Consider the following 27,787-nt stretch of genomic DNA (forward strand, 5'->3'; position numbering starts at 1 on the left):
AAAAAAGAATACTGAAAGGTAAGCAACTTCAGCCCTGACCCCTTCAGTACAGTAGAGTATACTGGAAATCTGGACTACTGGTATGGTATGGTATGCATGCCCCAGAAGCAACATAGGTGATAAACCCTTACAGATTGTGTTTATACTCCCTCTCTTGTTTCTGGGCAGTTTCTCAGCAATGATTTTAAAAATAAGAAACCAGATCTCCACTTCCTTCCAAATAATAAAGTAAGGAAGCCCCAAAAATGCAGTACCATTTGGAGGCAGAGGAGGAGTAAGGTAGTGGTGTGTGTGTGGGGGTGTAGGTTAGGAAATATCTAGTTACTGGAGGAACAACTTGGTACCAAGTAACCCCAGCTCAAGAGAAACCAAAGCCGAAGTCTTCATTTTCATGTCCTGCTGGGTCCAAGAGAAAGCAGGAATGAGGGTGAGGGTGGGGCACACAGTCCTTATTCAAGCTCCCTGTTATTTTTAAAGACGGAGACATGAACAATTAATCAATCATTTTGTGCTATTGAAATGACTACACAGAGTTACTGGAGTGTAAGAGCTAACAAAGCTCCAAAGACAGCCTGCTCTTCTTGTAAAGTGGGGTGGAGATGTTTTAAAAGCAACTACATCCAAAAACTACAAGTAAGAAAAGGGATCTCTCAGCAAGTAGGAATCCAGGTGTAGAATTTATACATATATATATATATATATATATATATATATATATATATGTATTTTAAAGTATAAAATTGAGAAAGTATGTACAGAAATCACACTAAGTCTTAGAAAGGACATATAAAAAACGGGCCTGGAGAGGATGGGGAGTATGTGGGTAGATGCCTAGCAATTGGAAGAATGCATGTTGCCCAACTGCCCAGCAGCCAGCATGAGAATATCTTTCTTCTCCTTGTGGAAGCGCAGCTCCTTGCCTGCCAGCCGGGCTTCATCCAGCTCCCGCTCAGTAGAGGCCAGCTCTCTAGACAGCGCTCCTGGCACACTCTGCTCCCGGCTCACCCAGTCCAATGCCATTTGGTGGCGAATATCATCGTCTAGGGCCCGGTGTGAATAATGAGCCAACACTTCCTGGAGGGGGAGAGGAATGTCAAAGTCACGGACAAAGTAAAGGTTCATACCACATTGACCCAACTGGGACTAGGAACTCTCAGCCTTTGAGTCGTAACTGAAGTCAGCACTAGAGTCCTTTGAGGAGATTCTTAAGGGGAATTTCCTGGTGGGAGAAGCAAGGCAGGTAAAAGAATCACAGTTAAGATTTTAAAAGGAAAGATTATGGGAATGAAGCCTTTAAGTAAGGCTTTTAAGATTCACAACCCGGTAGGCTTGCTTATTCTAACACAACATCCACCTCCAAATAGTCCTTCTGGGACTTCCCTGGTGGCACAGTGGTTAAGACTGTGTGCTCTCAATGCAGGGGACCCAGGTTCAATCCCTGGTCTGGGAACTAGATTCCATGTGCACGCTGCAACTAAGAGTTCGCATGCCACAACTAGGAGTTCACATGCCACAACTAAGGGGCCCATGTGCCGCAACTAAGACCCAGTGCAACCTAAATAAATAAATAAATAAATAAATAAATAAATAAATAAATAAATATTTTAAAAAAAAAATAGTCCTTCTGCCAGACTCCCCTCACCCATAGGAACTCTTACCTGCCGAGAGCACTGTCTTTCTCTCATGGCCTTAAGGCTGCCATTCCAGTGCAGCAGTTGAAAAACTGTCATTAGCTCCTGGAGGAAGAAAATATGAAGTGTCAGGACAGTGGCATATATATTGGGGGGTTGCATCAGAATTAAATGGAGAAACTTTCACAAAATGTATTTGTGGCAGCATCTCTTATACCAACTCTGATACATCCTTGGGGGAAGGAAGATATTTATATTTTGAAAAATATCCTAATAATCTTTTCTGCCTTCCTTTCCAATTCAGTGTTAGTAGGAGGTGCTCGCGCATATGTGTGTGTGTGTGTGTGTGTGTGTGTGTACAGGCTGACCCATGTTATTAGAGCCAGGGAAGTAGGTGGAATAGTATAGTACCTGGAACTCCAACATTGACTTGCCCTTGTTGGATTCCAACATGAATCGGAAGGCACCAATCCCTGTATTTGGGTTGTCAGCTTCTTCCCTGTTGCCCTGGTAACAGAGGAAAGGAAAAGACAAATAGATTTTCAATCAGGATTATCACCTCAAAGAGCACTGTCCAAGAGAAATATAAACGCAAGCCACATGTTTAATGTAGTTGCCACATTACAGTAAAAATATACAATAAATATTAATTTTAATAGCATATTTTATTTAACCTAATAAACTCAAAATATTATTTAAACTATAATCATTATAAAAATTATTAATGAAACATTCTTTTTCTTGTACTAAGTTTTCAAAATCTGGTGTCTCTTTCATCTTACAGCACATCTCAATTCATACTAGCCACATCTCAAATGCTCAATAGCTATATGTGGCTAGTGGCTATTCTGCTGGTCAGCACAGTCCTAGAGACCTCCAAAGTCACCACACATTTTAACTTAGGTGACAGAGAAAAGTCAACCTGGTTTTCCCTATTTTACAAAAGGGGGAACACTGAAACATAGAGAAGAGTCCTGATTTAGCTAAAATAACAGAGTGAGTTCAGCATACAGCATTGGACTAGCCTAGAGGACAATTGACAAATGCATTTTAAAGGGCAAAAATAAAAGTCATAAGCATGGCAAATTCTGGGTAGCAGTTTGGCCTCCTGGACATTTGCTTCGTGTGTCTTCTACTGGCGACATGACCCTGCAGGGGTAGAACTAAGATACATTGTCCTACCTGCAAGCCTAGTGTGTACAAAAAAACAATACAGTATAGAAGTTAAGAGCATGGACTAGAGCTCCTACTAGTCTTGCGGCCTTGGTGAAGTTATTTAACCTCTCTGTTTCTAGCTACCTTAACTGTAAAATGAGAACAATCACAGATCTACCTTACAGGATTGTTTTAAGAATTAAAGAGTTTTTAAATTTAAACTTAAAAAGAGATAAATGCAGTCTAACAATTCCAATCATATAATTTGGGTGCATTATTGTATTGGACCTGGTGTCCAGTTACACAATCCAAACCCATTCAGGTACTGGCTCTGGTTTGTGCTATTTGGTGATGGTTTCATATTATTGGAGATAATTCCAGATCCTAGGTCTTGCAAGGACTCCCAAAATAAGGGCATCTCCTGGTTTACTAGTGACCCTTTTGTCAACCTGATCTAGAAGAATAAGGCCAGGAGACTACTGGGAACACAGGGATCCAACTTTCTCCTCCTGCTTCCTGAGAGGTTTCCTGCTCTTTCTAGCCAGTTCCACACACCCCCCACCTCCCAAGATAAGAACTTTATTCTGCTCTCTTTGAGCAAGGGGACTGGATAGGGGTCAGGAGCCAATCAAGTTATATCCAAATTCAGTTTATTGTGGGATGCTTTATCATGAGGTTTTACTGTATATGTATCACACCTAAAATAGTGCCAGGCACTTAGTAAGTATACCATAAGTGCTAGTTTATTATTATTATTTGCTTTCACTGTGCTAGAATTAACAAGAAGTCAGAACTACTCAAAGTCAACCCACTTTGTTTTGTGGCTCATGAGAAACAATCATGCCGCATGTAGTTAATCTTTGTGGTGAAGCAAAGATCACAAAATTTGGATTTAGAAGTGAAAATCTAGAGGCAGGAAGGAAAATGGTGGTAATTTTCACCATTAGGATTTAGGGCTCTAAAGCAAGCAATAGTTTTCATTTTTATCTATAATAGCTCAATGCGATACCTTATTCAGTACCTCCAAACTTTTCCATGATATGGCCCAAAGAAAATAATGACCCTATCTGTACAGCCAACTGGGATATACAGAGAAGGCTGCTGGCAGAGCAGCTGCCAGCAGAGGCTGTGGGGCAGAGGAGTCCATCTGCCCTAGGCCTTGTTCAATTTCCCTGAGAGTTGAGGGGAATCAATATCATGGCACATCTGTAACCTATGTGGAGTACACGAGTGTGGAATGACCCACCATTGGCAAGTTCCACCACATATGACACTTCTACACCTAACAAGGTGATAAATGAGCTCCATTTATTCCATAAACATTTAATCACAGAATACTTGATTAGTGGTAGGAACATTAGAATATAATTGGAAAGGAATTAGAGTTAATTTTAATTTAACCTACTTATTTTACAAATGAGGAAACTCAGACCCACAGAGCCTAGGTGATTTGTCAAAAGACATAATATAGTGTCAGATTCAGGACTTTTGAAGGACAAAAGCTAAAAGCAAAGAATGTGGACATCACTCTGCCCATGGCTAAGACCAAATGAAAATTGTTATTCTGGACTATGGGAATTCCATTGGGATATTAACGAGAAATCCATTAAGTTCTCAATTTGGGGGGTTAATCAAAAAAGAATAGTGGCATGAGAAGAATAATAGTTTACATTTCTTAAACACTTTGTAGCAGACACTGCTGGTGACCTATCCAATATCTATTTCCTTCTTCCTTACTAAAGAACCTTAATCTTATTCTAGTGCTTATACATCTCCCAATTGCCTCAGAGAAGAGTGATTTTATCCTAACTCCAGTAGGTAAATCCTAATCCCTTTTGCCTGTAACTGGTTTTAAGGTGGGAATTCTGGGCATTGGGTGGTAGAGGGGAGTTCTGCTGGAGAGCTTCTGGGAAAAGATTCCTTACTACTAAAGAGACATGAGAAAAGATGGTCTCTTTCTGTCTCTGAGTTTAGTTTTGTCTGTATTTAACAACTGGAACTCTGTAGCTGTCTTGCACCCTGAGGGGAGTCAGCCCAAGGGCAAAGCCAATATCTAGAGGATGGCTGAGTTGAGAGATGGAAAGAATTTGGACCAGTAGATGATGACATTCTTTTTTTTCCCCCCAGGTTAAATGTCTGCTTTATTCAGATCCAGTGACCAGAGGCCCAGGCAGCCAATTTTGCAGGAGATTTTGCACCTGAGTGTCTCCCTGCCTCACCCTCCCAAGAGTGTGCTCCTACAGATGGGACATCAGAACTCATCCTTTATGTCAAAATGGGACTGGTCTCCAGGCTTGAAGTCCAGGTTGGGGCTGCCATCCTAGATGATGACATTCTTGATCCATCGAATTATCTAACCCTGAAATCTGCCCTACTTCTAGACTTCCTATCATGTTAGATAATACATTTCCTTCCTTTATTTATTAAGTCAACTTGAAGTGAGATTTTCTATTACTTGCATCCAAAGGCACCTAAACAGATAACATGTACTAAGTGCTGGAACATATTCTCTTTTATCCAATAATCCTATGTGACAGGTATAATTGTTATCCTATTCTTCAGATGAGGAAACCAAGACAGATTAAATATCTTGTTCAAAGTCACATAACAAGTAGAACCATAATTTCAAAAGGGTGAATTCAGAGCCCGTGCTCATAACCACTGCTTTCTATAATCCAATCTAATGTTTCATTTTATAATACACTAGGTGACTTAAGAGTGAAAAATGTGCTTTCTTAATTTTAACTGATTTGATTAATATAAAAATGTTTTTATTCCCTGCAGATACTGCTGACTGGGGCAAAAAGTAATAGGAGAAAAACAGATGGGTCCTAGGTTACAGAGGGATTATGATTCAGAGTGTTCAATACTAATCTACAAAACAGATAACTGAAGGAGTTTAGTATATGTAATTACATCATAAATGCAAAGAAAACATAAACAGAAGACTGATCTGACTTTATCTCCCTATCAATGGTCTTGTGCAGAGGGAGGAAGAAGGCAGTGCTAATTTCTAAGATGTACCTTTAAGCTAGAAAAGTCTGTAAATTGACGGGTTCTAGTCTTGGCTCTACCATTTACAAGCTGTATTACTTTAGGCAAAACTTCACTTCTGTGTTTTTAGTTTCCTCATCTGTAAAATAGGGGTAATAATAGTACTTATACCTCATAGGATTGTTGTGAAGATCAAATGAGATAAAATACATATAAATCCCCTAAAATAGTCCCTGGCACAAAATAAATACTCAATTAGGATTAGCTATGGTTATCATCATTATCATTATCATTTGAAAGAACAGATGTTCTTTTTAAAGGGAGTAAATAAATTACACTCCCCATTCCTAGAAACATAAAAAGAAAAGACACTTGTATTATAAAGTGTTCTTCATTAATAAGATGAAGTAATGGAGGCAGGAAACAAGCGACAATAAAAACAGTCATAAAAAAAAGAACAGTGAAGGAAGAAGGGACTAAGGTCTTAAACCAAAATTGGGAAAAGTGAAATTCAAGCTCAATTTTTATTTTGTAATACCTCTAAACTTCCATAAATCTTGAAATAAAGGTTTCTAGATACCAAAGAGACATAATGAAAGAGACAAAATGACAAAAACAAAAACACACATAGAATTAGAGACTGAGACATGTGGAGTATATAATACAAAAGACTGACAGAAAATAAACAGAAAGAACAGAAATGCAGACAGGAAAGAAAACCAAGAATTCACGCTCTGTTTCCCAGGAATATACAAGATTTCCCAATCAGCCAATTCTCCCATCCCCCACTCTCCTCCCTTCCAACTCCAAGTAACTTACATTGAAAGATGCCAGGGCCTCAGAGACACTCTTCTCAATGAACTCATCAGTGATTCTTCGGGAAGGATGTTCATTAAACACAGAGTTCATTAGCGCAATCTTTGCAGCACTCCGCCGGGCTTCAGCTTTTGTGGGGCAAAACTAGGCAGGGAGACAGAGAAAATATGTGTGCATGTGTATCTGAGAGAGAGGAAGGAAAAGTGGGAGGGAAACACTTGGGATAGAAGACACTTGGATACTCTTTGGCAAAATCAGTTTGTTCAACACACCCTCCAAAGTTTTTATTGTAAAATGGTTGGGGCATTTGGAAACATAAATTTGATTCAACATCCTGAAGTCATTAGGGAACTGGAGACAGCTGTAGCTCATACCAAATTGAATGCAGGATGAAGAAGACTGCTGAGGTCAGCATATAATCACTGGATATGAAAAATACCCCTGTTTAAACTGTCAAGAGAATTAATTACTCAAAAGCCAGATTCTGGCCAGTCTGTTAGAAATCTGTATCTTGTTCTCTTATTCTGCAGACAGGCAAGAATTTTTTCATCCCTCTAGATAACCTAAGATTAAAACAAAGCTATGTCTAGGCTGCTTCTGCAGAGGAGCCCTCTAGTCTCTATCAGAAGCACCCATTTGGGATTCTTGGACTTTTCTTTTCGCTATGTGCAGGCAGTTTCCCCAATAATGTAGTCAGCTACGGAGCTATCCCTGAACAGAGTCTAAGGTCTGAGGAAGGATTTTATAGTATTCCCCCACCCCCTCCCAGTAGAAGCAAAGAGAAGAGAGGTGGCTAGGGAAAGGAAAGCTGACCCGAGGAAAACAAGAAAAAATTTTAAATTAATTCATGTTTTTACATTGTATCCAACGTATGTAGTATCATAGAACAAGACTGATTTTCAAAAGTCTTAAATCACTCAATTGCAGATACCTAGCCACCTTTATAATTCATCTTCACTGGCTGCCTCAAAGGCTTCTGTGCCCTCTGTCATTTATGATTAGGATGAGAGAAAAGGAAGAAAGTGATGTTATAGTTTTAAAAAGTAGATCAGGTTATGTTTGCTACTTAACCATCCATAATACCAGTAATTCCCAGTTTCCTTTAGCTGACAGGTCTCTCTGAAACAACATATGGAGTTTGGTACATTAATCCTGTCTTCTTGCTTATTCAGTTTCTCTGTTTCCACTTCTCTCACTATTTATTAGCCTGCTGCTCTTTCTACTATATAGTGCTCTTTCTGAAAAGTCATCTATGAAGAAAACCACCAGGAGAAATTTCACCTGCCAAAGTGGATATAAAAGATATAAGTTAAAGGGGCCAAGAAAGATAATTCTACTCTTTCAGGAAATAACAGAAATCAAATTACTCTAATGGTCCAGTTTGGGGCATCCCCATAAAATTATTAAATCTTTAATCAACAGTATGATGAGGTGGGAAAAGGAAGGAAAGGTCTTATTTTCTAGTAGCAAAAGATAAACATTAGTCATCTTGGGCATATGTTTATTTCTCTGAAATGGCTGGGGCTCTGAGAGAAAAATTCAGTCACCCGATTTGAAATGAAGCTTCCTTAGGTCTGTTTCCGTTTGAGGCAGGAACTGAGCTACAATGGCACTCATTCATGCAACAGATTTATTAAGTGTCTATTCTCTGCTGGGCACTGAGTTTGATGGTAGAGATTTAAAACTGAACAAGAAAGAAGACAGACACTACCTCTGCCTCCATGGAGCATAGTCCACTAGGAGAGAGAAACAGTCAATTACGATATGTTTTGATAAATGATATGATAGGGGAAGTTCAAGGCACTATGGAAGCACAGAGCAGAGGGTATAACTTTGTCTAAGGGTTATACAAACCATACAGAAAACAGAACAAAAGTGTCTAGTCTCTTCTCTAAATTCCTACTCAGGCTCTAAGTTGACATTTCAGGAGGCTACCTTCCTATCTGCAATGTGAAAAATCCATCTTTGATGAAAATATTCACACTAGTCAAATTTCTCGTTACTCTGTAATAGCATCAACGCTTTTCATCATCATATACTGCAGGACTTTCATATAATTGTAGAATGCTAGTACGAGAAATACTGGTTAGAAATAATCTAATCTATCTCCTTCATATTATAGATGGGGAAACTGAGGCCCAGAGAAATTACTCGACTTGCCCTGTTAGCAGTCAGGGCAACAAGAATTTGGATCTCCTAACTCTTAGATGAGTACTATTTCCACCATATATAGTCCCTCTCCTTTGATCTCTTAGAGAACTCAAACATTGCTTTCCTTAGTGATAGCCTATGAAAAAGTACCAGGGGCAATGAGTATTATTCTATGTCCTCAAAAAGAGATAGCAGTAAGTTGGAAAGCCAGATTAGAACGTGAGTTAGATGCTAGTAGTCTGCTTTTCTTTAAGCCTTCAAAAACTCAAACCCACTTTGAATTTGAGCATGGTTAAAAGAAATGCATGCTACTGAGGTTTTTTCTGCTCAAATGAGCCTCAGCTGCTTATCAGAATGATTTGCCCAGAATTGGTCCAAGTCCTCAAATATGTGACTTTGGATAGAGATTTCATGGCCAAAGTGATAGAGAAAGACATTAGTAGCACCTAAGGGTTTATCTTTGCTACTGTTGCCTCAGAACTCTTACCTGGAAACTCCCAAAGCAACTTCCCCCAGGCAGGGTGACATAGCAGACATAGGGAGGGCTGTTGGAGGGAACCATCTCATAAACCACGAGAGCCCCATTCTTCAAGTCAGCCCCACGAGACTGTTTCATCTGCCAGAATTCCTGAAGTGCCTCCACCACATTCACTACAAAAAGAGAAGTAGTTAAGTTCAGCAGTAAGAACACTTCCAAGCAGTGCTCTGCCTCAATACAGTATCTGTAACCTGTACTTACACTAAGAATTTAGCCCCCTTATCTCCCTACCTATTACCATTTAAAATCATTTTAATTAATAAGCCTATGCTGTGATTAAGTCCATTTGCATAGGAAGACCAGAGTATGCCTGCCCTCCTCCGCCACCTCCCTAGTTCACATTTGATTAGTCCTAGACACTAAAGGAGAATAGCATAAATATTGGAGGCCAGAGTTTCCAAGGTCAGCATACCATTATCACTGACTGATGAAGTACAAGTAGATTATTCCACAATTGGTCAGCTGGCCTAGAATAGTAATAACCACCATGATCATAAGTGCTAACATTTACTGAACACCTACTGTATGTCACATTTTCTCCAAGTGCTTTACCTATTTAATCACAACAACCATATGAGGCAGGTACTTTTATTTTCCCCATTTTACAGATGAGGGAAATGAGGCATAGGGAGGTTAAATAACTTGCCCAAGGATATAACAGCTAGAAAGCAGAAGAGCAAGAACTCAAACCCAGGCAGTCTTGGTTCCAGAGTCAATGTTCTTAACCATTATATAATACTGTCACTCAAGGAAATATGGCCCTATTAGCCATTCTCAAGGCTGTGCTTCTGGTGAGCAAACCCATGACTAGATTCCTTTTCCATCCTGGAATACTATGTGTATACTATATATATATGAGAAAGAGAGAGAGAGACACACACACAGAGAGAAAGAGAGAGAGAGAGAGAGAAAGGGAGAGAAAGAAAGAGAGAGAAAGAAAGAGAGAAAGAGAAAGAAAGAAAGAAAGGAAGGAAGGAAGGAGGGAAGGAGGGAAGGGAGGAAGGGAATGAATTCTGAGGCTTTCCCTAGGCATAAATGATCTTTGGAAGGACTGTATATTGGGAAACACTCCTCCACAGGTCTCTTGCACTACTTTCCATCTTGCTAGGTATGCCAGGATTTCAAGGCCCTGACTGCTCCTTACTTGGGCCCTTTCTCAGGATTGAATTTGCAGCAAGAAACCTTGAGGGATGAAGTAATGTCTCCCTCTGGGACAAAGAACAAGTTTGTTTACTGTTTGCTATAAAATGGCAGGTTCCCCAAGCTCGGTGTTCCTCTCCTGTAATGCAACCCATGGCCTGTAAGCATCCACCTGAGCCCTCCACATCAGACTTGGGAGACAAGGGAAACCAATGCAAGCAAACAGGATGCTCATGCTACTTGCTGTTCTATGGGTAATGAAGTCCTTTGTCTCTGACCCAGAAGTCTCTTGACTTCTGCCAGCATCCATGAAACAGTAACCGGCTATGTTATTAGTTGTATATAGGGTAAAATCAAACTCCAGACTTGACAGTGTATTCCAGAAATTCCAGAACAGTTCCCTTCATCCCTCAGTACTTGGATTCAATTATTCCACAAATATGTATTGAGTACCTACTCTGTGCTAGACTGTGTGCTGGGTGCTAGGCTACAATAGTGAGCAAAACCATACACTGTTCCTTTTCCTATGCAACTTACAGTCTAAAGACGGAGAGAGAGATTAACCAAATATATAATCTCATACAAATGAAAAATTGCAACAGTGATAAATGCTATAAAGGAGTGGTAAATGGTGGTAAATGTAGGAGCATCTGACTAATTAAGAAGGCCAAAGAAAGCTACCCTGACAAGGTAATATTTAAGCTCAGATATAAGTATGAATTCCCTAGGCAAAAAGGTGAGAGAATAGCGCTCTGAGCAGAAGGAATAGCATGTACAATGGCTCTGCAGCAGCAGGAAATATGGTGAATAAAGGGACTAGTGTGGCCAGAAAAGAGAGAGTGAGGGGTAGTATAAATGCAAGGTGAGGTTGCACACACACACACACACACAAAAACAGAAGGGACCAGATCAGGTCAGACCTGGTGGGTCATGTTAGAATATTGGCTTTATCCTAGGAGCAATGGAAATCTATTGAAGGGTTTTAAATGGAAGGAGGGATAAAATCAGTTTGTTTTTGGAAAGGATCTCTTTTTTTAAAAAATTTTATTTATTTATTTATGGCTGTGTTGGGTCCTCATTCCTGTGCGAGGGCTTTCTCCAGTTGCGGCAGGCAAGCCGGGGCCACTCTTCATCACGGTGCGTGGGCCTCTCACTATCGCGGCCTCTCTTGTTGCGAGGCACAGGCTCCAGATGCGCAGGCTCAGTAATTGTGGCTCACAGGCCTAGTTGCTCCGTGGCATGTGGGATCTTCCCAGACCAGGGCTCGAACCCATGTCCCCTGCATTGGCAGGCAGACTCTCAACCACTGCGCCACCGGGGAAGCCCTGGAAAGGATCTCTTTGACTCTAAGGTTCCAAACATTTCAAATGGCTTTAACTAAAGCCTCGTAATAAAAATTCATCACACACATTCTCCAATATCTTCCAACATGACCATTCTCTACTCTTAGTTACAACAAGGACTCATTAATTCTATTATATTACATCAGTTAAGATCTGACAAGGAGAAGATACCAAGATGGGACAGACAGGCAAGAGATTTACTGGGGAGGAAGCAGGAGAAGGGAGAACCTTCAGACCATGTTCTAGGTCTGACACCTGTGGAAGGAGAAAGGGAAGGCAGAAAGTTTGGATATGTGAGTCTCAGACTGCAGCACCATTCCAAGAAAGGTTTGGCCAGGCCAGTAGGAAGTCCTCAAGCCAAAGGAATCCCACATCTCACTAGGATGTGCCTGAGTTAGTACCCCTGCTGTGCTCAGTCATTGACTGGGAGCAGCCTGCAGGATGTGTGGCCTCAGTGCAAATGTGGTGATGAACTCAGAGGGGACAGCAGTTTAAGGCTGTCAGTCAATTATGCTCCCTGCAGCAGGAGATATTAAACACGTTTTCATGGCTGCCACACACACATTAAACAAAAATTTGAGCACTTAATAGGTGCATAGCTCTATTCTAGGCATTAGAGATGCAAAGATGAAGAACATACATTCCCTGCCAGGAAGGTGTTCAAAAGCTAGTGGCCAATAATAACTTATCTTACTTGCTCTGCAACTGAAGCAAGCACTCCATGTACCAGCCAGGGTTTGAAAAGCAGCATAAGCTCTTTACTAATACTATACATTTAACTGACTTTTTAAAATGTTCATTCTTCCATTAAAAGACAGCATGAAAAGAAAACTCTCTTTTTCCCACCCTTGGTTTTAGCAGAGGCTCTTCAGAGGTCACTGCTGCCCAGAAAGCTTAGCCACCCTTGTTCTTTTCATTGAGATCTTTTCAGGCCCAGTTCCCTCTTTGAGACAATTTAGCACAATGTGCTGGGTGACAGCTCTTCTGACATGCAAACAACAGGGAGAATATTGAAATAAAGAGGAAGGGGAGGAGACTGCTATAATGGGGAAGGTCCTATTAAAAAGCATATGTCCATTCCACGTCCAGTTAAATCCCTTTTGGCACAGAGTACAGGACTATTTTTTAATGATTACTCAAAGCCAAATGAAACAGGGAGTCTTATTTCAGAAATGTGAGCATGAAATGAGAAACTGGTCAAAGTGATCAGGAAAAAAGCAATGAATTGTGATCTGCATTTGAAAATGCTCATAAGACTCATTCATTTCTAGAGCTGAAAGGGACTTTAGAGATTATCTAGTCCAACTCAGGCTAAGAAATGACTTGGTTGAGGTCACATAGCTGTGGCAGAAGTGGGGCATGAATGTAGAAATTCTGATGCCAATGTTTTTTCCAATTTGGGAATCTTAACCCAGGGTCCAAGGTCCAGTCCATGGTTGAACTTCGTGGGGGTTCACAAGTCCCCTAAAACTCTAAGTAAAATTAAGCATGTGTGTGTGTCTGTGTGTGGGTGTGCATATGAGTATTTGTGTGTGTGTGGGTTTAGGGAGGGTGCTCATAGTTTTGATCAGATTTTCAGTGAGGAATCATGGATATAATGGTTTATGTAAGGATGGTTAAAGAGACAGTGAGGTAGGAGGGTAGCAATTACTGAAACATACATATCTGACAGCTACAATTAATTTTTGGAAGTCACTGATGGATGCTGGGCTGAAAGGGACACGAAAGACCAAGATAGTGAGGAATAGTTAAGCGCTTGTACCGTAATGTTGAACAACAAGAAAGATAATACTTTTGGTTTTTCCTTAGGAGATAAAATGTTAGATGAATGTCTAAGAGGTAAGACAGACAGATTGTATACCCACCAGAGTAAAAACATTAAAACAACACATGGGGACTTCCCTCATGGCCCAGTGGTTAAGACTCCATGCTCCCAAGGCAGGGGGCCTGGGTTTGATCCCTGGTCAGGGAACTAGATCCTGCATGCTGCAACTAAAAGCCTGCATGCTGCAATGAAGATCCCACTTGCTGCAACTAAGACCCAGCGCAGCTAAATAAATAAATATTTTTAATAAAATAAAATAAAACACCACATGAAACTATAATAAAAATTTTATAAACATAAATACAATCTTGTAGTGGGGCAGCATGGATAAATAGATAATAAACAGATAATGAAATTGAGAGGTGAGTGAGAAGGTTCTCTCTGATCATACAGGATGATGAGAATAGTCTGGCCTGGCTTAATTCACATTATTATGAAGATAGGGAAGCTGCTTAACAATACTTCATCTGACATTTCCTATTTCAATTTGTAGAAGGTATCCCTGAATAGCCCATAGTGCATAGTCTCTGGAAGGGATGGAAGGGAAGGAATGAAAAGCAATGTGACTTTGGGAGAGGACTATGGTAAGCTGAATAATGCCCCCTGCCAAGATGCCCATGTCCTAATCCTTGGAACCTGTAAATGTTACCTTATGTGGCAACAATTTTGCAGACGTGATTAAGTTAGGGATCTGAGGATGGGGAAATTATCATGGATTTTTGGTGGGCCCTAAATGTAATCACAGGTGTCCTTAGGGAAGGAGACTTGATGAAACACAGGAGAGGAGAAGGCAGCATGAACATGGAGGCAGAAATTGGAATGATGCAGTCACAAGCCAAGGAATGCTGGCAGCCCCCAGAAGCTGGAAGAGGCAAGGAAGCAGATTCTCCCCTAGAGCCTCTGGAGGGAGCACAGACCTGCTGTGACACCTTGACTTTGGCCCGGTGATACTGATTTTGAACTTCTGGATTCCAGAACTGTGAGAGAATAAATTTCTGTTGTTTTAAGCCAACTTCGTGATAATGTGTTACAGCAGCCACAGGAAACTAATACAGGGTCTAATCCAACGTGCCAAAAATTAGAAACATTTTCAGATCAATCATTTTAACTACATACTCACTTACAACAAAGAAGCTGTCTGTGATTCTGAGGGAAAGGAAAAACTATAAACAGAAAATACCACACAATATTCATTTGTTCAGCCTAGTGGAGTAGCTGGGCAGAATTTCCAATCATGTAACCATATTGTGATATAAAGGGACAGCAATAATTTTAAAATAGATAGGTTTGAAGAGGGCAACACAGAAGTTACAGAGCAAGGAAAGTGACTTGGTCACTCAGGCAATCGTGCCAGCTTAGAGACTACCAGCTGTCAGCCATTAGAAGAAGGGGTCTATATGCCATGTGGAAAAAGGGGCAAAGGAAACGGTGATGCTAACAATACCTATCAAATGCACAGTTATCAAAGCATATCCACATGCATAATAATAGCAGCCACTCATTGAGTACTAACTATGTGCTGTGTGCTTTACATTCATTATCTCATTTAATCCATGCGGCACTATTAAGATAGGTATTATAATACCTATTGCACAAATGGTGAACAAGCTAAGGAACAGGCCACAGTGGCAGAACCAGGATTTAGAACCAAGGTTTGTTTGTCTCCAAAACCAACCCTCTTTCTGTTGTACTATCCTGTTTTATTGCACCATTAATCCTCACAGAGGCTCTATAAAGTGGACTGTGAGCTCCATGAAGACAGGGACTGAGTACCTGTCTTGTTCACCACTGGTGATCAATAAATATTCGTTAAATGAGTGAATGGAACAGATGAGGCCTAGAGAGATAAAGTAATTTATCCAAGATCACACAGCCATTATTTGACAGGGCCAGGTTCTCAGATTCCAAATCCTATGCACTATAGACTGATTAAGATCCTGTAGCATACTGAGCTAGGTGTGTATCTTGGGCAGGGACTGCAGGGAGAGATATAGGACAAACAAGTGAAATAACAGAAGAATTTAAAAAAATAAATGCTGAGATCCTACATGAGTCAGGTAAATCTAAAGACTGTGCCTGGAAAAGGTGAATTTAGAGCAGTCAGGAAGAAGATGATGAAAGATCTGAATTGAAGATGATGTAGTAAAGCATTGCTGGATTGACGACTGGTCTGGGCAAAGACTAAAGTAAATTATATTCAGGGGAATACAGCCAGCCCCCAAATACCATGCCATCAGTCACAAAGGTATGTGGACATATGCCAATGGCAGCTTTACCTATTAGTTGAAGCAGAATAAGTGATTCCATGTGGTGAAGGACTTCTGAGCCAAATCAGCAGAGATTCCGCTTGCCTGAAGCTAAACTATCTGCCAAACTTTCCCAAAGTACTGGCTGGACACCCAGACTGGAAATGAGAAACTCAAGAATAATGAGAAGGACTGTGGTGGGAGGTAGGGAGGTTGGAAGGGAGAATTGCTGGAGAGTCTGAATCCTGACTGATTGCTCTTGGTCAGTACAATCCCCTTGTTCCCTCATCCTTTCTAAGGAAATGAAATAGGTTTTACAGGGTGCTCAGTTTAGACAAGAGCCTCTCCAGGTAACCCAGACAAGAAAACTGTCACTCCTCTACAATTTTAATAAACACCTATAAGTTTCTAAGAAGAAGGCTTCAGATTTAGGGCGCTCACTCCTGGCTACCCCTATGCCCAGAGGCAAAGACCTTCCCTTGGTCTCGACTTAAAAGAGACCTGAAGCAACAGGACAATAGCTAATGGCAATTCCATTACATTGCTCTGTTAAGTCTAGGAATTAAACTAGAAAAACAATTATATTCCCTCATGATGAATTTCAGGATCATGTGCATTTGCATTCCCAGCACCTAGCAGAGTGACTGCTCCGTGGTAGGAGTTCAAAATGCTGAAGAACAAAGAGAAACTGATGGGAAATGTATCATTGCACATATAAAGCAAAATGGATCTAAAAATCTGTTTTCATAGGCATCATTGGTTTTACACTGTTAGGATTTAACAATGAGAGAAAATGATGTGTTCTTCCCAAAGAAACATGAACCAATAAATTTGAGAGAATACTTATCATATTTTAAAGTACCCATTATGTGTCAGGTGCAATATCTCATTTAGTCCACATCATAATTCTTGAGGAAACTGAAGCTCAATGAGGTTAAGTTGCTTCCACAGAGACACAGCTGGCAAGTGACAGAGACTTAATCTGGGATTTAATCCAGACTAGTCTGACTCCAAAGCCTGTGTGTGTGTGCTGTTTTCACTGCACTTTCTCAGGGAGGAAAAAAAAAAAGTCATTACTATCTACAGAGAAAGCCCCACAACCTTTCTCTGTATTAATGTTAAACTAGAAAATTAAAGATACAGTCACTTCCAGGCCAGGCAGGACCTAGCCAAGCAGAGAGAAGTGATGTCTCAGAAATTCCAGACCTGAATGCTGTATCCCACACCGCTCACTATATATTTGTTACACTATAAATCTGGAACTCAAACTCAGGAAATTCTGCACTGGTTAAACAAAAACAAAAAAAAAATTCTCACATCCCCCTTTTCAGAAACGCTGGAAATTAGACATCTTTAAGATGAAGATTTCTAATGGAAATAGGGTTTCTGCCTGGCTCATTTCCACTGAATTTAACATTGAGAGAGCCAAGGCCTGGGATTTATCCTCAGTTCCTGGGCAAAGGCCAGGAAAACAGAGCCAGCCAGACAGAGAGGCTGGAGTTGTGAGGCTCCATACTTAAAAAGACACCAAAGAGGTATTAAGTCACAGGAAGCTGGTGTGGGCTCAATGGTATGGGTCCAGATTTAAAGGCACAATTATAGCGAACTTGTGAAAGCACTGCCTAATTCCCCAGCAAATCTGAAGTTGCATTGGAAATCTCAGAGTGACATAAGTAAGAAAAGAATTTAAAAGTCAAGGTTAAGGAGATGGAGTAAATTAGCAGGGAGCCCAGGAATTGCTGAGATCACAGAAGAAAGATTGAGAGGATACGGATAAGAAATGTCTTGGATCTGAGATAAAGGATAGGATCCCACACAACAGGGACTAAAGGCAGAGAGATGTTAAGGCATTAAGCTACAGGAGGAATTCCATTTCTAAAGGAGAAAAGGTTGGATAGAAAAGAGGGTTCTATCTGTAAAAAGGGGTCCCTGGAGAACATAGTAGTAACTCAATAAAGGGGAGGGGTGGGGGGCTTAAACGTGTGTATGAATGTGTGCGTCTGTGCGTGTGCGAGTCTGTGTGTGTGTGTAGCCCAGAAGGAAACTCCCCAAAAGGAAATGCATGTGAAGGCTCTGCGCCAGCAAAAGCGATCCAAAGGACTGTGGGAGCAAAGCTCCCTTACAGAGAGGGTGTCCCACAGGAGGCCAGACCCCGCAGACTCACCTCGGCCATAGCCCTGCGTGTGTTTGGCGAAGCTCCTCACCACGGCCTCCACGGCCTCCCGCAGCACTGCGGGGCTGCCGGCAGCGCCGGGGGGCAGCGGCAGCCCGGCGGCCCCGGACAGGAGCAGAGGCGGCGGGGGCGGTGCGGGGGGCGGCGGGGCCGGCGGGGGGCCCGCCTGGGGTGTGGCGGTGGCGGCAGCGGCCCCAGTCACTCCGGGCCGAAGCGCTCGCAGAGTGCCCCTCCCGCTGGTGCCCACTCCAGGCTGCAGCCGCTGCGCTCGCAACGTCTCCATCCCGGCCGCCAGTGGAGTAGCGGCCCAGAGCCTGCCAGCCTGGCGAGCTAACGGTCCCAGCCTCCCCCGCCAGCGAGCGCCCAGGGACTGAAGGAGGTGCCGGAGCCCAGCCGTCAGTCAAGCGGGGGAGGGGGGGAGCCAGGTCCTATGCCAATCACCAGAGAGGGGGCGGGAGCTGGCCGGCTGCTGCTCCGCCATAGGCAAATTACTGAGGAGGGCGGAGGTTCTGAGGAACCAATTACAAAGAGAAAAAGCGATATCCTCTATACAGGAGAAGCTTAGCTTGGGCGCGTTTCTGGGAGTCCTGTGGGGAGTACTAGAAAGCGGGCCAGACCCCAGGGCCGAGGCTAGAGGCAAAAAAAAAAAAAAAAAAAAAAAAGGCCTGGATGCATGGCTGGGGAGAACTGTAGACAGAGTGAGAGGATTCTTAGAGAGCCTTTGTCCGACCACTTCATTTTACAGATGTAGATGAGGAAACTGGCTCAGAGAAGTGACGTGACTTGTCCAAGATCACATACAATTGGTGGTGGAGCTAAAGCAAGGAAAGACACTGGCATTTAATGAGCATATACTTAGTGTTTGTCAGACACTATACAATGTACTTTAGTGCACTGTCATCTAATAGTCACAATCACTAACTAGACTTTATTATTTTACGGATAAAGAAACTGACAGAGAGGCTAGATAAATTGTCCAAAATTAAATAGCCAGGAGATGGCAAAGGAGGGTTCAGACATAGATCTTCTGATCCCCAATATTTTAATCTTTTCGTTATACCACATCGTTGGGTCATTTTCCAATTTCACCTATTCTAGGTTGAGGGAGGGAGTAAGGAAGAGTAGAAGGGGTTGCTCCCATACCTCTCATTAGAGCAAGGAAGAGTTAGATTATAGGAAGAAAACCAGCAAGCTGAAAGGTCCAGGGGGACAGATTAAGACAGGTACCTTCGTTCACAGGTACCTGTCAGGCTGGGTTCCTCCAATTACTCTTACATGCACACGCACGCGCATACGCACACACACACCCTGTTTGTCAGTTGACTATCATACCATTTTTACCTAGGCGAGATTATACGATTCCTCTCTCACTCTCTCTCTCCACCCTACAGTGGCTCAGAACTCAAGGATGCAGAAACAGAAGCAAGAAGTAGAAGAAAATGGATGAAATGCACCTGGTGAGATAAAAGTTAGGCCCCCAAGGAAAAACTGTGAGTGGTCAAGACATAGGAAGCTTGAAAGAGGGACAGTTAATCTATTGGGATATCTCTGCTGATGGTGGAGGGAGGGATTCTTTGTAGGAATCTTAAGTTAAAGAATTTGAGGATGGACATAGGGGAGACTGAGGGAAATGAAAACCTATCAGATGGCTTAAAACCTTCAGGACATGGGACACTTGCCTTTTCTTCTACAACCACAGTTGGTCTCCTGGAAAGAAGGTGGCTGGAACCTCGAAGTATCCCCTAGATCATTATAGCTATAGTCAGCATCACCCTCCCTCCCTATTCCTCATTCCCCACACCCTCCACCCCCAGCAGAAGTGACCAAACAGAGACTTCTGAACACATTTATTTGATATGTCAAGTGGAGAGAGGAGTGATTTAGGGTTACTCCCCACTTCTACCTGTGGGGGTGTTCATAAGCTCAGACAGATAGAACAGCAGCTTAGAGCCCATGACCCACCTCCTGGAAAAATGAGACAACCTGTTGTATTAGTTGGGGGAACAGGATGGGAAGAAAAAGCAGGAAGCTGAGAAGTAAAGCTGAGAGCAGGAAGGGCAGCAGCAGAACTGAGGCTGGGGATTGCTGCAGGAAATTCCCAAGGAGAGTGAAGAAGATATCCTGAAAAGTGGTTAGGGCTGGAAGCAGGGTGTGAACAAGGAGCCAAGCCTGGAGAGAGAAGCAAGACCTGCAGAATGGGGTGGGATATTCACGAAGAGGGTAGAGTGTCCAAAATCATGAGTGGGCTGTGTTGCAGGGCATACATGGAAAGCAAGGGGTTACTATTGCAGGAGGTCAAAGAAATTGGAGACTACCCGTAAGTAGGGGCTCCCTAACGCTTCTGAACAAATGCGAGTGAGCTTGGGACCCTTTTGGGGCCCTAGCACAAATGGTCCTGTGTGTGAGTAATTCCCATATGCATGTGAAGTGGCCACAGCATGAGTGCATGTGTCTATATGACCAATAAATAAGAGTACTTACCCTTCCCTGCAAGTGCGAGTACTGTGCTTGTAGACACATGTTTACCCATGTGTGCGTGCGCCGAGCCCATGAGCACATGCAACAGACCCCTATGTCCGAGGTGTGTGTGTGAGCTGGTTCTTCCACCCACCCTTCCCAAGGTCTTGATCCCCACCCTCCTTGGCTCCTCTCACTCCTCTCAGCGCCCAGGCTCCCCTGGCCCGCCTAGACTCTGGAAGCCCCCTAGCAGGCGGATCTGCTCAGTCTGCATGGAGTGGCGCCTCACCAACTTGCGCTTGGTCCTGGGAGAGCCTGGCGCCCCCGCCTGGGGAGGGGCGGGCAGCGAAGGCGCCCGACCTCCGGGTTGGGGGCGAATGTCAGGGATGGGAGGGTGGGGACTGACATTGAGCGGGGGCAGGAAACCAGGCCGTGTTTGCGCGATGTGGTCCAGAAGCAACGTCCCCGAGCCCCTGCGCTCCAGCAACCCCGGACTCCGCCTCCGCCCGCTCAGCGGAGACACAGCCCCAGGCAGACTCTCCTGGGACTGGCGCGGGGAGGGAACAGAGCCGGCTGGAGGGAGGGTCAGCGGGGAGGCGCTGTATCTGCGGCGCTCCAGGGACGGGCGGCTGCACTCCGGCGAGTCGGGGCAAAGATTTCCGGGGATATCGAGCTCCACCGGTTCCATACGGCTCAGTTTCTGCCTCAGCCCTGAAGGGGGGCCAGGCTCCTGAGCTTCTGGCGCTGTGTTTCGGCGCGAGAGAGGACCCCCACCCGTCACTTTCTCCGCCCACGGGGGCGGATCCTCTGGGCCTTCAGTGCTATGACGCCTGGAAAGACGCGGTCGACCTGTCAGGGTCAGGCCGTTGAATTCGGTGGTCAGCCGCTCAATCCCCGGCCTCCCTTCGGCAGGAGGGACCGGTTGAGGAGGGGCTACTAGGCCCCAAGGCTCGGAGTTGAGCCTTTTGAGTGGTTTTGGAGGATGACGGAGTGGTTTGGGGAGTGGCTCAGAAGGGGAGGGGTCATCAGGGGGCTTAGGAAGAGGGAATTCAAATACGTCCCGCTTCTCCTCTTCTTCCTGGGCGCGAGGGGATAACAATCCCTGTCCTCCTACTCCTGCAGTCTGCAGTTGGATTTCCGACGGCGACGTGCAGACCCCCGGGCTAGGAGGAGCGGGAGCGGGGTCCTCCACCCCCGGGGACGGTGGGGAATTGAGATACTGCCGGGTCTTCTTGGTGCCCGAGGGCGAGGTGTCGGTGGTGATGATGATGACCTCCGTGCCCTTGGCCTTACAGGCGTCCAGCAGCGTGGCAAGGGTCTCGCGATCCCCGCGGTCCAGGGCGTGGACAAGCGCCGAGGCGCCAGCGTGATCTCGGACTGAAGGGTCTGCGCCATGGGCAAGGAGCAGGGAGGCCACCGCTGCGCCCCCGCCGCCGGCGCAAGCGTGCATAAGCGCCGTGCGCCCTAGGCGATCTGCGATGTTGGGGTCCGCGCCTTGCTCCAGAAGGTAGCGTACCATGCGCGCCTTGTTCTGGGGGTCGTCGTAGCGGGCCCGACAGGCCGCCATTAGCGCAGTCTCCCCTTGGGCATCACCCTCATTCACGTAGGCGCCCCCCTCCAGAAGCAAACGGGCCAAGCGTAGCTTACCCTGACCCACGGCCCGAAGAAGAGCGTGGCCCTCGGTGTGCAGCATAGCTGCCGCTGGGGCGAAAGCACCGATGGAGCCGGGACTGGGACCTGCCGAGGATGGCTAGGGGAGTGAGGGTGGTGGCTGGCAGAGGCCCGAAGGCTCAGTGGCGAAGCCAATCCCTGCAAAAAAGAGAAAGATCTTATTTACTGATTCAGGCAGGGAAACTGAGGCACTGGTGGAAGGACTGGCGTGGGGCGGGGTAGATCTCCCCGGCACTGCACACAGTCCTTCTTCTAACTCCTGCCTTGAGCCGCCCCCATCCCCCCAGCGCATGCCTGAGGAGGTGGGAAGGGTGCACCCGCACTGAAGTACGAGCGCCAGTGCAAATGCGTACGTGCACGCGCAGGGATATCCGCACCGCCACCCTCACCCCATGGCTTATCAGACCTTTCCAGCATCCCCCTTTTCTTATCCGTACTTGGAATCCCCCTTCCTAGGATGCTGAACGCCACCCCCCGACACACATGCACCCATACATTCACACACAGTCCCATTCCTAACCTCTTTTAGGTTGCCACAGCCCCACAAACTGAATGGGGGGAGGGAGGCAGCTTGCGTTTGGGACCTAAAACGGGTGGGGGGAGAATTGCGGGTTTCTTTTGCCCCTGCTACATTCCCCATCACTCCTTGCTCTTTCCCCTTCCCAGGCTGTGCACCCAAATAGATACCTGTAAGTCCGCAGAATCTCCTCCGGGCCAGGACTGAGGCCAGGGCCATGGGGCAGCTGGGGTGGCGGAGCCGGGTTCCTGGGGGCCCACATGGCGTGGGGGTGGGCACCCGGATTCCCTGGGTGTCAGTATCTGCGCCCGGGCACAGAATCCTGGTCCCTCCTCCCGGTGCGCCCCGGGCACAGCGCCGGCTCGGGAGGAGAGAAGCTGGGGGGGGGGGGGGCGGAGCTCTGCCTCTCTATTTATAGCCTAGTCTCTGAGGGTGGGGGCGTCGGGCACCAAACCGTTACCCCACCCATGCACACATAAACCCTCAAAAGCTAGAGGCTCCAATCCTGACTTCCCTTGCTTAGCCGACCTCCCCTCAGTCACAACAAACCTAAGTGTTCCTTAGGAGACTCCTCCGCGACCCAGACTGGGACCATCCCAGTTCTTCGTTGAGCTTCAGCAGATCCCCATTCTCCGAGCTTGGTGTGTTGATGCGCGCCTGTGCGCCACATCTGACCTGCTACACACAGCACATGGCACACTGTGCAGAGGGGTGGAGAGAGGCGATGGCGATCCACAGCCGGGGTCCTTACTGTGCAGAGAAAGGCAAGAGTTGTGGCTGCCTTCTCGTAGTTTAAATGTCAAGGGGAGCTGGAGTCACACAGCGATACATCTTCATTCCACCTCCCCCAAAACGGAACATGTACCACAAATAAACTTGGACCTCAGCTCCATTGTACACACCTCTTAGATAAGTATGAGGAGATTGGATATCTGGGGTCATTTTTAGATACAGCAAGGGGCATTCCCAGTTGTCTCCTCTCCATATTCTTGGAGGGGTGGGAAGGAGAGAGATAGAAAAGGGGCAGAGAAGAGTGAACCTTGTAACACATCCTCTCTCATTGCATCTCTTTACTCTCAGTCTTGCTTAGAATCATTATTTTTCCATCTCGCTTAAAGGTCTCTGAATCGCTCCTTAAAGTCTTCTTCTCCCTGTCTGTAGCAGTCGGTTTCTCTCACTGTCTGTCTCTGCCTCTCCTCACCATCTGCCCTGTCTCCATGGTTACCATAGCTTCCATCTGCATATTTTAGGAATGAGTTTGTGTCCAGCTGGAAGGCATCAGGGGGAGTGGGAGGGGGAGTGAGGAAAAAATCCTAAGGATTTGGAAAACTCACCTGAGGTAATTCAGAGGCTGGAGGCCACCAGACACAAGATACAATGTTCTTGGAGAAGGGGGAGAGAGAAATATTTGCAGGGAAGCTACTCATTTTTAGTAGCTGCCATTTATTGGAAACCAACCATGTGCCAAGTACTTTACATACATTATCTCCAATCCTCACAACAACACTATAAAGTAGGAATTATTTTCTTGTTATAGATGAAGAAACTGAGACTTAGTAAAGTTAAGCAAGTTCTCCAAAGCCTCACAGCTCTGTTTCTGTCCTATTCCAAAGACTTGGTGCTTGCCACTCCACCTACAGCCTTCCCAGTCCAGAGGCTTCACTCCCAGGGCCATTTTCTCTGACGTCTGGGTTATTGTTCTTGACGAACTCCTAGATTCTATCTCTACTCTGAACTCTTTCCCTCTGTTTTTTGCGGAAGTGGGACTCCTACTCCCACCGTGCCCCCTTTTACCAAGGGCTAGGAGGAACTGGAAGGCAGTGGGAAATGCAGAAAACACTGGATTCCTTCCCTGTCTCCTCACCTCTGGTTATCTGATTCCTAATCCTTCCTTTCCCAAACCCTCTTTCCATCTTCTCACAGACATGACAGCAACCCACAGGAAAATATTTTTCTAGAAAAGAAATATTCATTGGTGGTGCTGGAGGGAGGCAGTGCAGGATCGAAGGGAAGGTTGGAGTAACGGAGGAGAGGCCCAGTGTGAAGACAGAGTCACAAAAAGAACGATCCCTAGGAAGCAGGTTTCACAGAGGTTCATTTCTCTGTGGAAGTTCCGTCAACAGAGTCCCTCGGTGAGATGTGAGAGTCAGGTTCCCTCTGTGAACTGTCGCTAGCCAGGGGGATCCTCCATCTGAGATGAGGTGTGAAATGACTGACCCCTAGTTGATTCTGCAACTCCATCTGTCTCCTCACCCGGCTTCTCTAGCCTGAGTTCCGGCGAACTCTCTCCCTCCCTCCCCTCCTCAGCTTCAAGTGGGCGGACCCCCCTCCTCGGCTTCTCCAAGATTGGCCGGGAAAACTCACCAATGGGGAGCTCCAGGAGGCGGACCTAGAACGCCAACAGCTTGAGGAAGACCAGCAAATTTCAAGTTGGCTGCGGCGTGTTTTCCGCGTGGGGGAGGGGCAGCAGGTAAGGCCCCGACTTGGTGGCTCTGACCTGGTTCCGTTCCACACCTTCCGAACTAGTTTACCAGGGCCAAGCTGCTAGATAGATAGACAACGCTTTCCGGCAGCCTGTTGGATCAGCCCCCTTCTAGTTCCCTACCCTTTTCCTCTGGGCTCCCATTGCTCTGTTGATTTTATACCAGAGAACCGTAGTTTTCTTTCGCGCAAAGGGGAGATATATTAAAGGAGAAAGTGAAAGACTCACTCTGGTACCTCTGACTCTTCGCTATGGCGTCAGCTTCCCCTAAATCTATTACTGTTAAGAGCCTGACAAACTCCTGTTATCTATCAAGACTCTGATGAAATGTTACCTTTACCTGTAGCTTTCCTGGTTCACCTTTTTTTGCAGAATTAATTGTTCCCCAGTCTGACGATAGCATTTCAGGCATACCTCTGTTGGAGCACTTAGTGCTCTATCCCTCTTTAATGTTTCTATTCTTTTTAGAATATAAGGTTTTGTAGGGCAGGTTCTAATATTTAATGCACAGTGCCCAATAAAGGTTAATTGGATGGAATTAATTGGGGAGGAAGAATTTAAACTCCTGATGTAATTAGGGGAAAATTAATAAAAGATAAAACAAAATAAAATGCAGTATATAATTATGACCTCTTAAATTAGTGGTTCATAATATAATTGCTCCCACAGTCCAGAGAAGGGAGAAAGCTAAGAGGACTGGGATGGTGAGGGGAGGCTTTAAGAGTCACAAAGTCTTAAGTTTGGAACAGACCTTAGAAATCATGTATTCATTCATTCATTCATTTTTAAGCAAATATTTATTGAGCATCTACTATATACCAGACATAATGCTAGACAATGGGGATCATAGTGAATCCTCTACTTTAGATATGCATCCTTCCTTTGATAAACCATATTTAGTAAATGGTTATCCAGCTTCAGTTTAAACTTCTTAGTAAGAGAACTTCCTATCTCACTTTGTTCTTCAATCAGTATCTAACAAATAAAACAAATACGTGGCTCAACAAAATGCATTCCACATTTCCACTGTAAAGAGGAAGAGCTGTCCTAGTGGTAACATTCTTAAAGATAAAGAAAATCATCCCTTTTGTTTTCTGATTATAGAAGTAATATACATTTATCCTAGAAAACTTGGAAATACATAAAGGTATAAAATATCTATTATTTCATGACCATGATATAGTGTTATTATTTTAATATGTATCCTTTCAATTTATTTTCTGCTTGTATACATATGTATAAATCTGTGTGTTTGTGTGTATATTACACACATAGGGCCATACAACAAATACAACTTTATATCATGCTTCCCCCACTTTACATTATATTGTGAACATTTTCTGCCTTTAAATATTATTTGAAATAATTATTATGTCTACATAATAGTCTACGATGGATGTTTGATTTTTTTTTTAACCATTTTTTTTGTTGGACCATTTAGGTTATTTCAGAAGTTGTGCAACCATGGATAGCTCTTTGATAAACATGCTTTTACTTATATCTCTGACTATATATCTGATGATTTCTTTAGGATAAGTGTTTAAAGTGGGATTACTGGGTTGAGGATATGAACTTTTAAAAGGCTGTAGATTCAAGTGGTCAAATTGCTCCCCCAAAAGACTGTGTTTATAGTCCTTCCAGTAAGGTGTGAGAGTGTCCATCTCAAAAAAACCCATGGCAGCCTGATTTTTTTTTTTTTTTGCGGTGCGCGGGCCTCTCACTGTTGTGGCCTCTCCCGTTGTGGAGCACAGGCTCCGGACGCACAGGCTCAGCGGCCATGGCTCATGGGCCTAGCCGCTCCGCGGCATGTGGGATCCTCCCGGACCGGGGCACGAACCCGTGTCCCCTGCATCGGCAGGCGGACTCTCAACCACTGCGCTACCAGGCAAGCCCAGCCTGATTATTTTTTAAATCTTTGTCAATTTGATAGGTAAAGAATGGTTTTATTGGCTATTCTCTTCTTAATTGCCTATTTGCACATTTATTCTATTCATGTTCTTTGCACATTTATTCTATTGGGATGACTTTTTTTTCGTTTGGATTTCCATGAGTTCTAATATGAGTGTTAACTCCTTGTCTTATTTATTACAAATATAGCAAACTGTAAACATTAGAGTGCTCCAGACCTCAGTCCCTGGACCTCTTCTTTTCTCTCTTCACATCCACTCCTTTAGGAATCTCACCCAGTCTCATGGCTTGAAACATTTGTATACTGAGAACGCCACTAGAATGTAAGCTCCATTTAAACTCCATGGGTGCAGGAGAATTTTGTCCATTTTGCTCACTGATCCATCCCTAGCACTTAGAACAGTGCCTGGCACTTAATAAGAACTCAGTAAGTATTCATTGAATGAATTTAGATGGTTTTTAAATCGTTATTATTCCCATTTTACAGATAAGGAAACAGGTTTACAGTTATTAAATAAATTGCTGAAGGTTGTATAGCTAGAAAATGACTGAACTGGGATTCAAATCCATGTTCTTAACCACTACATGTACTGCCTTCCTTAAATTTGATGTAATTGTTTTTCTGTATATTCTGTTGAAACCTGCTTCATAGTGACTTCCGCCACATCACACAGTTATGCTGAATTGGGAATGAGTATAATGTATATGAGATGTTGTTGTTTGCAGGGGAAGGAGAGTAC

The 27,787-nt window shown here is 44.3% G+C and overlaps 2 protein-coding genes across 2 annotated transcripts; both read right to left on the bottom strand.

Moving 5' to 3' along the window:
• Nucleotides 1-831: 831 nt before the first annotated feature.
• LIX1L (limb and CNS expressed 1 like) lies at nucleotides 832-18,295 on the bottom strand (the record flags this gene model as incomplete). Its single annotated transcript, XM_079697678.1, has 6 exons — nucleotides 832-1,074; nucleotides 1,659-1,736; nucleotides 2,043-2,138; nucleotides 6,600-6,740; nucleotides 9,235-9,398; nucleotides 18,004-18,295. The coding sequence occupies 6 exons, from the start codon at nucleotides 18,293-18,295 to the stop codon at nucleotides 832-834; spliced, it is 1,014 nt and encodes a 337-aa protein (XP_079553804.1).
• A 2,376-nt stretch (nucleotides 18,296-20,671) lies between these two features.
• Nucleotides 20,672-22,162, bottom strand: ANKRD34A (ankyrin repeat domain 34A; the record flags this gene model as incomplete). The annotated part of the gene is made up of 1 exon (XM_079698469.1): nucleotides 20,672-22,162. One exon carries the CDS (start codon nucleotides 22,160-22,162, stop codon nucleotides 20,672-20,674), a length of 1,491 nt encoding a protein of 496 aa, XP_079554595.1.
• Between the last annotated feature and the right edge of the window lie 5,625 nt (nucleotides 22,163-27,787).

Source organism: Hyperoodon ampullatus, assembly GCF_949752795.1.
Source record: "Hyperoodon ampullatus genome assembly, chromosome: 2".
NCBI lineage: Eukaryota > Metazoa > Chordata > Mammalia > Artiodactyla > Ziphiidae > Hyperoodon > Hyperoodon ampullatus.